The sequence below is a fragment of the Bombus terrestris genome, chromosome 15 (assembly GCF_910591885.1).
Source record: "Bombus terrestris chromosome 15, iyBomTerr1.2, whole genome shotgun sequence".
Classification (NCBI taxonomy): domain Eukaryota; kingdom Metazoa; phylum Arthropoda; class Insecta; order Hymenoptera; family Apidae; genus Bombus; species Bombus terrestris.
In genome coordinates, this window is record NC_063283.1 from 425,009 (window position 1) to 438,266 (window position 13,258).

The 13,258-nt window shown below is 43.0% G+C and overlaps 1 protein-coding gene across 7 annotated transcripts in view; it reads left to right on the plus strand.

Moving 5' to 3' along the window:
• Positions 1 to 13,258, plus strand: part of LOC100644981 (CUGBP Elav-like family member 4) — a 594,520-nt gene that overhangs the window by 104,650 nt on the left and 476,612 nt on the right. The window contains exon 1 of one of the 7 annotated variants that reach the window (XM_048412808.1): positions 2,981 to 3,687. The exons of the other annotated variants lie outside the window; for them this stretch is intronic. Within the exon in view, the coding sequence (XP_048268765.1) occupies positions 3,631 to 3,687 (57 nt within the window). The 5' untranslated portion in view covers positions 2,981 to 3,630. Of the gene's footprint in view, positions 1 to 2,980; positions 3,688 to 13,258 lie in introns of those variants that run through there. 7 annotated transcript variants of the gene reach the window in all.

Here is a 13,258-nt window from a genome sequence, read left to right on the forward strand (position 1 = left end):
TATTCGACTACGTCGAAAATCATTTTTCTCGGCAAACTTAATCTTAACGGCGGCGTTTGTTTTACACGAACTTGCTTCGTGTATGACTTACAATCTGGGCTCATCTTTCCGAAAGTTTCCGTCGTGTGTCGCCAGAACCAGATTAAATTTTGCTGGAAATTAGAGATGAAAATACAGAATTCTAGATCCAAATTCCATGTTGGCTGGAATAAGAGACGCGCTGATTTTCCACGCGGCACGCTTCAAATTGTTCTTTTCATTTGCTAAATGGAAAATTATTACTTATTATTCGGATTGCACCCAATTTTCATATTACATCGATCTACCTCAGGGCATATAAAACGAGGACACACGTCGTTATCGATGTAATGGCAATGTTGTGCGTTTCGCTCTTTATGCGCAATTTCCGCTTTAATTTACGTTATAAATGAGAGAAAAGATGTACGTGTAGCGGTATTCGACAGCGTGTTTCGTATAGTCGGTGGAACTGTATCTTATATGTATGTATGTGAAATAGACTTACTAAAGACAACGACATATTTGACAAATTAAAATAGTATTACATCTACACGATCTTAAATCTAATATAGATTTTCTTTACGTTGGGTGACATATCTGTGTATATAAAAAGTACTTGGTTTACCATCCTTATTGTTAGTCATAAATATAATGAATGATATTTTCCGTTGAATCTATGAATCATCAAATCTGTATCATTCGAGTCATTTTTCACTGTAGATGTAACTTAAATTTTTTAATTTCAAAAAGTTCAATTACAATGACCTTTATTTATCTTCTCGTGAAGGAGCCTGAACGATCCTGAATTAGCTGTAGTCGTACCTTGTTTCTTGTCTAGAAGTATTCTTCTGAGATATACAATCGTGTAATTAAACTATTAAAGCTAATCTTTATTCCGAATCACTCGCATCGTTGTTTCGATGGATTCTTCGTAAGGTTTGATGGGCTTTTCACGTGTCTGACAATTCATCGCCAACGATGACTCGCCATTTCACTTTTTACGTTACATATTATAATATTTTATATTATAGGCGATATATATTTTTTCCACGAGAAATCTCGGAGCATTTTCCTACGATAAAGCTTTCCAGATTTAATTCCTGTTTATTTGCTTTGCTCGTCAACTCAGCCTCCGCCTCGGCTGCAGTGTTGGTCTAGTCGACCTCTACATTAACAGATCGCCAGATGTTACCGCTGTTCAGTGGTATCTTGCCGGCGACAGAAAGATTCTCAGTGGTAAATTCGATTGGAAATATAACGTTCTTTATTTAATTTTTTCGAGTACAGTGTCGAGGAATAATATCGTTGAATCGAAACAAGTAGTCTCGTACGGACGAGAACGATGCTTCTAGTTTTTACGTTTTAATGCTTTACATAGAAGTTTTATCTAATGAAATTAGATACTATATTAATATCCTTATTGTTAGATTTTTCGAAAAAGTTATATAAAAGTTTATAAACAGGGATACGTATGATATAGGGCGTGATAAGAAGGAATATCTTTCTATTTTTATTCGGGGAATCGTATGGAAGTCGTACGTAATAGACATTAAAACGGAGAAATAGAAGTAGAAAAGTTACGATCCGGTTTCCAGGCTATTCGCTAATCATCGATATTTTTGCGGTCGGAAGCCCTTCTTTATCGCGGCGAAATTAGGAGCGGAATTAAATAGCGAATATAGGTTAGAGCGACGCACTAAGGTACGATCAGAAATTCAGAAGGACGGATTGCCAACGACTGACAAATTGGCGGCGATATGCTATAGGGTTCGCTAACTCGAAGGAAAGAAACGTTGAATTCCGACTAGCTCTCGATGACGCCCGTCGAGCGAAGGGGACGACGGGGCGCTTTGAATTGGCGCGAATTTTCACGAGGGAAACGATACTTAGGCGTGCAAAGCCTGGAGCGTAGCTGGAAAGGGGCAAAAAACGCAGAGAAAAGAGCCGAACAGCTCGGATCGGGCATTGTTTGCATTCCTCCCTAACGAAGTTTTTGTAACTTACGCGTGCACCTGTGCCGCCCGCGAGTCCAATGAAATTTCTGTGATTTCGCTGCTTCTGACTGTCCGTTATTCGTAATTCATTAAGCACCGTGTAGCCCTGGAGTCACACAGAAAACGTCGGCTATCGTTCGAACATGCGTGTAATCTTTAATTCGATGCAGTTAATCTTCAACCATCTCCGTTCGATAGTAATTTGTTACGTGCAAGAGAGTAATCGAGTTAAGCTTAGTCCAGATTGACAGAAAATTGTCCGTAGACACGTATTCGCAGTCAGTCCGCGTACGTTGTTGGCGGAAAATCCGCAGAGAAATGCACGTATGTACCTAGATTGCCTGGCGATATCTTTCGACTGTCGACAGACGATTTTCTGGCGCTTGAGCAAGAAGGCACGATGTTTTTTTTTTTAAATTTCAGTCGCTAATCACATCGGACAGCTACGTCAATGGCGTTCGTTAAATTATATAATTATTATATTAACGATTATGGAGGGGCGTAGCGGAACGGTGGCTATCAAACAATTAGGAGAAAGTTCCGTGGTTATGCCTCGCGAAGAAGGTCGTTTTCGCGAGGTAAAGACGCGAAGACAGAGATGACGTGGAAGAACAAGAAGAAGGTGGAGGAGGTTAAGGAGGGATGGAATGGAAATGGTAGGGGACTAGAAGTAAAGGAGGGAGTCACTCCGGAGGAAGCAAGCCGAGTGGCGACGCCTCAGTGACCGAGCTTACTCTCCCTTGTGCTTTCGTTCGCAAGCGTGGGCTTGCGAGTCCTCGTTTCCCTCTATATACGTATATATACGTGTATATATCTGTCTACTCTGGTCCCTCTTTTATCTCTCGTCTGCGCATAAAGCTGCCCATTTCTATCCTTGTGGGTGTCTCGTGGACCTTTCGTTTCCACTTCCACGATACGGCCCTGACAATAAGCCAGTCGTAGTTATATGCGCCCTTCCGTGCCTTTCTATGTTCCCATTCTTTCCTTTGCGTTCGTCGGAGTTGGTACATATCGGCCTTGGTAAAATACGTGGGACGCGGCCGTCCTGAAATTAGTCCTGAAACAGTGATCCTTAAGTATCGGTGCGCGATTAAGAAAGTCCGAAAACGATCGCGGCGCGCTCGCGTAAACATCGCTACGCGTAAACACCGGTAAACGTTTAGTGCCGTGTGAATCACAGAGGCATTGGTGCTGCGTGCTTTTTTGGGTGTTGATGTAAAAATGTTCAAAGACCAGTTAGTTAACGAAGAGTAAATATATCGATGTGAGGAAACGTGTGAGTCTACGCGCGATTACAGGCACTTGATTTTATCTATATCCGGAGAAATTGAATCGCGCCAAGTGTTTGTGAAGTATTGCAAGTGAAGCGGTGCTGTGTAGTGATTCTGCGCAGTAGCAGTTCCAAATAACACGCCGGCATTCGAGATACATCCTGTCTCCTAGTTCCTGGCAGAGAACTTTGATTACCAAAGCCACGTTTTCGTTTCAACCAGCTATTTCATCCAAAGTCCGTTTATGTTTCATAAGCAGCTTCGCTCTGTCATTCAAGTGTTATAGTGCTTTATAGTTCGACATTCGACAGCAGTGATAATCGTTGACACGTTCGTGCTACAACATCATGGTCGATTTTATAACCTACCCGGAGATTTCCTACCTCTACGACGAATTCATGATGGTACGGAGCATTACTCTTCGTTTGTTTTTTTTCTTCTCGAGGCGCGTTGCTTGCGCTAAAGCGGTCTTATTGCGCGCGCAGGTTGCATCGCTGTCCTTAATCGTCGATGCCACGCTTCTAATTTTATTATATTATATGTAATGCGTCATTATTAACGATCAGGGAATTGCTATGGTCGCTAATTACTCACCGTGCCGCTGTGTAACAGCTGCACGTCGTTGCCTTCTATGGCTCATTCGGAGGCCATTAATCCTACGAGAACGCGAAGGGCATTCACGTGATAATGTGAAACTATCGAGGAAATATATTGCCAACTGCGCTAAATACCTATCTATTAATATATTTAGTAATTTCTCACGCTATTTATCGCTGTCGGTTTGTCTTCTCGCGACTAATATGTATATAGCTGAAGCTCGTAGCATCCGACCGCGCTAAGAATATTTCCTGATATATTTGCGATAACGAGAATATGTCCCGTTGAAGAAACAGGGGAACGCGATATTTCCATAATTTTTCGAATACGATTAAAATAACCGAAAACATAGTTAACTAACGGCAAGATGACCATGGTCGATGTATCGAGTAATTAATCATTCGTACGATGGTTACGTTAAAGATTCGCCTATTCGCCTCTAGAGTAAACGTCGATGGACTGTCGGGATGCTGTCTCCGCGAGATTGGCTGGGATGAGGTAAAGGGAAAGGTAAGGGATGATAGGTATAGGCAGGGTGAACCCTCGCCACAAAGTGGAACTACTTTACGGGAATATCACTTTGATCCGACGCTTAATGAACGATGGACCGCGCTCGGTAAGAGTACCCAGACTGAATTTAATTAGGGCTCTCAACTTGCCAGGTCGAGAGCATGACGGGATGCCGTACAGAATGTGTGCACGAAGGGAACGGGAAGAGAAATAGAGAGACAGAGCCGGGGTACATGATAAAAGCTCGGATGAAGCACACACGCTTGTAGGTGTAGGCTCGTAGGAAACGACGGCCTTTTCCTTTGAGAATGCACCGAGCATATCCACTCCGCGACGATCATAGATGACAATACCGGACGGATGACTATCCGATTGTCATGCAAATGATGGAGGGAACCGGCACTTATTGACTCATTCGCGTACTCTAGCGCTAGTGATTCAAGAATCCACCTGCCTGCGACCTTTATACTTTTCGCGGCACGCTCGTCGTTTCAAAGCAACTGCGTTTTCTCGCGTCGTGTGTATGCGCGGAGAGTCAACGGAGAAACGCACTCGGCCGATTATTCTGGAAAATTGAAAATTCCACGCGTCGATAAAGGCGGTGGTCGGTCTTCCTACTAACCTGATCAGGCACGCCAATTTGTGCGGAGCTTTGATTTTGCGGGATGACTCGACGCTCTGACGGGCGCGCGATCGTGCTGCGCTTTAACTCGAAATGGACCAGCCCCCCCGGGAAAACGGACTTCGATTCCAACCATTCGTACTTTAACCGTTTGATAATGGCGATGTCAAAGTACTTTTATCTTCGATGACAACGGAACTGATTCGAGAAGGGTGCGCATTTCGTTCAGAAATTTCCTGTTCCATCATTTTTTTAATTCGTACCGCGAATAGAGATTTCGTTAGCAATACGATACGTTCGTCGCTTGTTCCACTCTCATTAATCACGTCAACGTTCTCGATATTTGTAAGTTTCATTGCAAAAATGTTTTTTATCCAGCTTTTCGTAACTAAGAACTATACGAGATAAGAAATTTTATCCTTTTCATCGATGTATGTTTCGTAAGCTTGACCATTTATGGACATTTTCCGTTTGCCAGGAAATCTACCAAGGGTTATAAACACGAGCATAAAAATTAAACAAACACATCCGCGACTAGTTTTTTGCATTCGAAGGGGGGCAAAAACGAACGAATATGAAACGGAAATTGAACGCGTTCGTACGGCAAGGAAATAATATCCCACTTTTAGAAGTTTGATCGGACGAAGCTCGTTTCGGCAATGAATCGCGACGATATTCGACCAAGATTTCTCGAACCGTTCTCTAGTATCGACTTTCCTCGATCCCGAAGTAGGTGACGTACTTGCAGACACACGCTGGCACCGGTTGTGGAAATTGAGAAAACTTTATTTGCCTCGGTGTAACCATGGAAAACATCAAGATGCGGAAAATAGGAATTGCGCGAAACTCTTTACCGATGGTAGAACAAACAAGGACGCGCCCCTCGTTCGTGAACTAAAACCTATTTTCTTCACCAAGTGTCGAGAACTCGGTTCCTCAGCGGTACTGGGTAATAAAATACATTGTTGAATAAATGCCATAGCTAACTCGGCAAGAAGTATAAAGGAAAAACGTAAGAAAAAAGGTAAAGGCTTTACTGTTGGAGAAGCAATAACATTAATCCGTCGGTATCGTTTCTAAATCCAACAATTTAAAAACACGAGAAATTCGTTTTAAGAGGTATATACAAAGTCGTAAATCTTGAAAGTATTAAACAACGAATTTCATTGTATTAAACCGCCGAAAACTTATTAACGATACCCATTCTCAGAGACGATTAGTGTATTTTCAGCGTTGTCAACAATTTTTCAGTAATTTAATAGTAACTGTAACGAATATACCAATACTAGTAATGGTAGAGTAAAGAATATAATACAATGTATTATTCGTTCATATATTTTATGTACTACATATTTTTCATGCTGGTATAAGATTAGTATTTAAGGATCAAGGTGTGCAATAAATAAACAATAATAATTCCTACTAAAACACTGTATACACTTTGTAGAGTGCATTTTCAATGGTTACGAAATAGGTGGAGATCGGGTGGAATCAGTAATGGGCTAATCTTGTTGTTTAACCGTCCTCCGAACGATAAACGTATTAGAAGAAACGTCGGTTGGATTTTTCAACGAAAAGCAATTTTTATTGCTTTCCGCGGCCGCTAAATTTTTCGATCGTGTCTTCGTTCCTCGTCGAATCGCGTATTTGCTTAAATCATCTCGCCATCTCTTTACCAGCACGTGACCAATCTAAATATTTACACGAGTAAGACAGGCCGGCCAACATCGCGTTTCCCTTAACTTTTCGAAGGAGACCCGACTTCGATGTTCTCGGTCCTCGTTCGGTCGAGCAGTTAAAATTACCACGAAGATGTGTGACGTCATATCGATCGAATCGAGTAGCAAGGCAAGCGAACCACGCGTAACTATGAATTTCTAACGCAAGATCTAGATTCTCCGTATAGCTATCGGCCATGTTGCGCTCCTGGTGAATCTTTTCGTTGCCATATCGCGCAGGACGATTATTTAAAATAAAATGTATACAGCGTCGGCCCGATGGAAGTAAAAAATATTTTTCCAGAAAGATAACTTCCTGAACGGCGTTAATGAATTAATAAAAAGACACGTGATTGGTAAAGTTTTTTCATATATACGTATCTAATCTGAATATGGTTCTAAAAGGATTTTGCATAACGTCAATACAAAGCGGACGATTGCCACAAGGTTAGATGCATCAAGTAGTGGAAAAATATTCAGTTCCGGGGCTTTACAATTTTATCAGCGATAGGCCAACCAAACCCGTTCCTATAAACGAGAGGTTGAAAAGGACGAAAAAGGCGTGCTTCCCTTGTGCGTTTAGGTATTGTTACTGGTATCTCGCTCAGGCAGTGGGCAGGCTTTGTGTTTCTGCCCTAGTTTCTGTGCTGCAGGCCAGACATACGGGTTTGGGAGTAAATTGCATGAGGGTAGCAAAGGGCTAACTTGCGATAAAACATTCACGCGTTTTCTATGTGTATCCATGTATGCATGTGCATTTAGCGAGCGTGTAGACAGACGCGCGTTTTCGCGCGCGCTTGCGATCGTATCCACCTTGGGTTAAAAATATCCGTATCGCGGCAGCTAACTTTGCCACGTATGTCCAAATTTTCTACTGGTTCCATCGTACCGACATTTTATTTTCGCGATTATTATAAACCTTTGTACGCTTAAAAGCGTTAAACACGTAGCGCGAGATTGTATAAAAACGAAACAATTTGGAAATACGTTAAACTGGCGAATATCCCAACGGTATCAGCAAGACCAGGGTCATCGCGTTACGTCGCATTGGTAGGTTTGAAAGGCTGATCGAGTACAATAGCCGGTTGACGGTACATGGGTTGAAAAGTAGCTTAAGAACGAAGGAATTAAACATGAGACAGCTACGGAACGTTCCAACTTCAAAAATTATTCCAACGATACATAAACGTAGTCACATAGAGACACTCGACCACTGGAACTGTTTCGCTCTAACGTCTTTTCTCGGCAGCTTTTGAAAGTTCCCTCATTTATATCTAGACGGTGCGGAAAGCGTGGTCGGTTCGGTCGTTTTGGGTACTGAAGCTCCGGAGAAAATTTTCTTCAGTTGCATTCAGTTGGCATTAGCGTCGTAGCTGTAAAAGTAGTAAAAGAGGCAGCATTAGGAAGAAAGAGGGAAAGAAAGAAAGAAAGAAAGAAAGGAAGGAAGACAGAAACAAAGAAAGGAGCCAGGAAAGAAAAACGAGAGGGTACGATGTGCCTCTTTTCTGTCTCTTTTGGCCTGGAAGGGAGAAGGCAGAAGTTTGCAACTCTATTCGCGGAAAGGTCGCGAAAGAGGTAAGAAGGGGAGGCATAATTCCAACAGAGAGAGTATGACGAGCCAGCCAAGTTGGCCACCTCTACGAGGTGCCCTCAAAGACTCTTCCGCTAATTTGATGATCCTCCAAAGGCCTGGGCTGCAATCTGCCGCTCAGTGTAGATTCTCTAGACATGGACCCTCACCGATCTTTCCTCGTCTTGTTCCGGTCTGGGAAGAAACGTCTCTGAGGAGGTTACCGTTCAAGTTCTTCACTTTTCCTTTCGTTCTCCTCATCCACTTTTTCCTACATGCAGGTCAAATGACAGAGCGCGTTAAACGGCCGCTCTCGCTTATGGCCACGTTTAAAGTTTCGTGCATGGTGCATTCACCTGCAAAAGTAAACTCATCTTCGTACATAAACGTAACCTCGTTTCCAGCGTTACTTCCTTCTAATTCCAACTAGTAATTATCTACAATTTCTCCTTGTTAATGCTCCAGTGAAACTAGCAGCATTAGTCGGCCAACTATACTTGTAAAAAACGTTCGTCCAACTTTGTCCGAATTCGTTTTTTAGACCGATCTTTTCATAAAATTGTAATTACGTTAAAATCGAAGCAGAAATCGATTTGCGATTTTCCACGTTACGAGAGTCGAACGTTTTCTACGTACAGGTATCTGTACGCTTAAACGACGTCACTCGTATTAACTCGATGCTCTTTTACTCGAGGGGATACAATATCGTTAAATTATGGTTTCGTGTTGCATACGTTGTAGATTTGGTTTCGTATAACCGAAGACGAAGGAAAGGATACGGTTTCGGTGACGCTGTCTCGATATCTCCTCTTGGGAACAATATACTTTCTCATATATTCAACGTGTCTCGTACGAGCTGCTTAATTTCGCTAGCGATTCGTTCGGGTCTCGTTCGCTATCGGGATTACGGCAGGTCTGATGAGTTTCCAGAGTAGGACCGCAGTACCGGTTGCCGTAGCAGGAACCGGAACCTTGTAGGTTTCAACGAAGAAAGGGAGGAGAAGAGGGAACAAAGAGACAGTGGACACAGAGAAGCTGGAAGAGGAGCTGGGTCAGCGTCACCGGAGTGTATAATTGGCTTGATTGTCGGGTTCTAATCTGGTTCTCCTTCTGCCTTCCGTCAGAGAGGGACGTGTCCAGGCTGCCACCACTGGGCATAGGAACGTCCAGAAAATGGGAGAAATGCGACCTGCTTTTCCAGATCCTTTCGTTATTTATAATGCCCTTTACTCTGTTTCGGGTTAACCTCCGACATAATATTCCCAACTTCCACGGATTAGGCGAATTTCCTTTCACATCCCAGCCATCCTGAAACGAAGATTTATCGGAACTTGTTAAACAGATGAATAACGAAGATGAATTTTTCAAACGTGATAGCGATCGTTCGACGCGTAATTATCAGGTATTTTAAACGCGTTAAAATTAAAATTACACGTGATATTCCTTTTACCTATCTTTCGCTTTAATTCGGCAAAGTCCAGCGCGGATTAAAAATGTATAAATGTTAGTTGGAAGAAAAGCGCGGACAAAGAGATACGCGACGTGCACCGCGAGAGATGAATTATAGTAATAAAACAACTGCGTGGAAGTACAACGTGCGGTTTTTATAAATATTTCGCTTGTTTCGTTCGCGTCGTCGTTGTTGGCTTCGCACCAACTGGGCTATGCTACATCCTGGCTGCAGCGATTTCATATCACTACGCTCGCTATCTACGATCTGAACGCAGACAAATATATACAATACGACCAGTCAGTTGGTTGTACAGATTTAAATTGCAGGATATTAGTATAATTTTCTTTCTCGGTGTTTGGCAGCTGGGAAAGGTATACGTTATTTTTCCGTCTCGATGAAAATTGTTTGTATGAAAGCCGCAATGTACGAATCACGTTTGTAATTATTGCAACGTCGTTCCAACGAAACCATAATAAATTTGTAATTTTTTCTTCTTACGACTTCCGTGTCTGATCCGTCACTGTCTCGTACCACTTCCATTCTTCTTATAGAACCATAATGAGGCCGTAAACGTTCCACGCGTCGCTTTAACGACATTTTTTTGTTCGATAATTTGGATAGATAAATGGCAACATTCATTAAGGATACTTTTCTCCTTTATGGAAATTGGGAATGGCAATACTAAATGGAAAGACGCATGTTAAATTTGGTGCAACGGTTGTACGATTAAAGATCGATAGTACGCGCGTTTAACGTAGTTAAATATCGAATTCGGTTAAATCGTTCAATTATATTATTCATCGAAAACGATTTCACGAACGCGGATGTTATCGTCGAACGATCGGAAAACACAAAAAGATCAGCTACTTGATTCGATGGCAAGAAAGGTGAAACGATAGTTTTAGGGAAGTCGTCCGAAGTGCGCTGTAAAAGCACGAGAAAAGCACGGGAAAAGTTGGATTTAAGATAACGAACCGATATCGATCGAGAAGATAAATAGCGGAGGAGCATGGACTTGTTTTCATTGACTAAGTACGTATACTTTGCGGTGCACTTAGGTGAAAACGGGGAAAGTGGTGAAGAGCGGACAAGTTGAAGCGGGATCGACGATGGAAGAGAGAAGATATTTTCAAAGACGACTCGGAAATTGCCTGTCCAATTGAATCGCAAACAATATGAAAATTTGTTCGAGAGTTTTGATTATACAAAGGAGAGGAGGCTACGGTAGACGGCGACGGAGGGCGAGGAGAAAGAGAAGAAAAGCGGACACATTCGAGAGAGGAGCGAGAGAAGGATATTCTTAGTGGCGCTCGGAAACAATGGGCCACCATCAGACTTGCAAAGCGGATCGCGTTTTTACTTTCAAATTAAATTATTTTCTCCGTTTCGTGTACGATTAATGCTCTTCAGCCGGTGGCCACGTTTAATCGGCGATCTTCGTCCTCGATATTTTTGTTTACGCTTCTTCCGTATCTTTTTGACGTTATCCAACGTTTAACGTAACTTTGTCCAATCGAACGTAAAATACGCCTACACGTTGCCTTATTCCTTCGCTCCGGAATCGATATTCGAATCTATTTCTAGAAGCTATCGCGTTTATAACTATACCTAATTTATATGTGTTAACTAAAGGCACCAATTTGTGTGTGTATATATATATACAGATAATACAATTCATCTCCGATGCAGAATAAAAGTAATTCGCAATCGATTGATAAGTACAGACAAATTCGTACGAGCAACGCGCATGGCGGTACCATATATCGTTAAATTACCTTGCGGTTTTCACTTAATAAATCATAATAAATTTCGCAGCGTGTCCAATTGCATCCGTGAACAGAGGTGGCCCAACCGTATTATTTACACGCATATAGGAACACGGCGTAATTATACTAGAAATGATAATACGCACCATTGTAAATTTTACTCGAACGAACGCGTTAATCGAAGCAGCACGCACACGCGTTGCGCCGATTATCGCGCCGTTTACCAACTTGCATCTGCATGGAAGTTACTTTGATTGCAGATTCATTCCGCTTAAACATGCGGCAAACCGGGCCATAAAATAACATTCGTTCGCAGAAGTAGCACGCGACAACGCACACGGTAGTAAAATCGATGCGACATACGGTTAAAAGGCAAGGCTGCGGCAACCGAAGGAAGATGTTGGTTGCATTAGCAATACAATTTGCGGATGTAACGCTTCAGAACTGTTCGTGTATCTATGACTACGGTACCGGTATAGCGCGCCGCGAGACATCAACATGGACTGTAAAAGGGTTCTTGAAGCGGCACCTATCCGTTACAAACGTAAATGGAAACTGGGTCGCGTGTATTTCGACGATTGTTCCTTACCTCTCACGACGCGTAACCACAAATTCGTTTCCCCATGAATTTCAATTGAGTGAAACCGCGCGTCGTCGTTGGTGCCAACTCGACGCCCATTGATGCAACCGTTACGGGCATCGTCGGAGTTGACTTTAAATTCCAACTGTTCGTCAATGGTAAACTAAGCGGGAACGTGCTGCCTTTGTGACGCAGATCAGCCCAGAAACGAGTAAAGTCGCGAAAAGAAAGGCTCCACCGTTGTTCATTCTTCTATACTCGGATAAGGTTCTCGGATAAGGTGAGAAACGCAGACATCTTGGAATAGCAAATTTCCCGTTATTGAAATTTACGCGTGTTAGTGGAATCAATTAGCCACGGTTTATAATTGAATTTGACAATAATAACTGATAATAAAAGATACATCAAGCGGAATCGTCTTGAAACGTTTACCGTTGCAAAGTAAAGTCCAACCGAGGCAAAGAAAGAGGGAAAATGGCAATTACCGTGCAATTTATTCATCGAAAGTTCGAAAGCGACAAAAGGAATGGAGATTTTCGAGTCCTCGGGAGATCGTCAGTGATGGGGCTGGGTTGACGGTGTTTCGTGTGCATCAACGATATAACTGTGTATAGGCGGTGCTGAAATACACGAAACGCTGTCGGTCGCGTAAACAGGCCAGGAAAAGCCTGCGCGCGGACTGCCTACAGAGGTTCGCGACGAGAGAATAGAGAAGAGGAAGAGAGGAGGAAAGCGGCATAATGCGCGCGGTATACCACGCCACTTCCGAATTACTCCGGCAAAATCTCCCCGCGTATTTGCATTCCCCCGCGGCGAACGCAGACAGAAATTAATTGCGTACTTGCGCGGGCAACAATGAAGCGCCATTCTCGTGTACCGGCAACTCTCCCTCGCTGGTCGCTCCGGAAATCAAAGACACTTTTGGTCGACTGCCCGCCCCCCGGCATCCAGACCCTGGATTCGGCCCGCAGCACCGTTTCGCTCTACGCCGCTCCGCTCCGCTCCACGCCACGTTGTTCAAATTTCGTTTCGACCAGTTTGTTTAACGTCTCTACGGCCGCGAAAAGACGCAGGGATTTATCGCGAGTTAAAAACGAATCAAGCGCAACGACGATTCTACCCGGCTCTCCGTTCTGTTCAATTTCCTGTCTCTTACAAA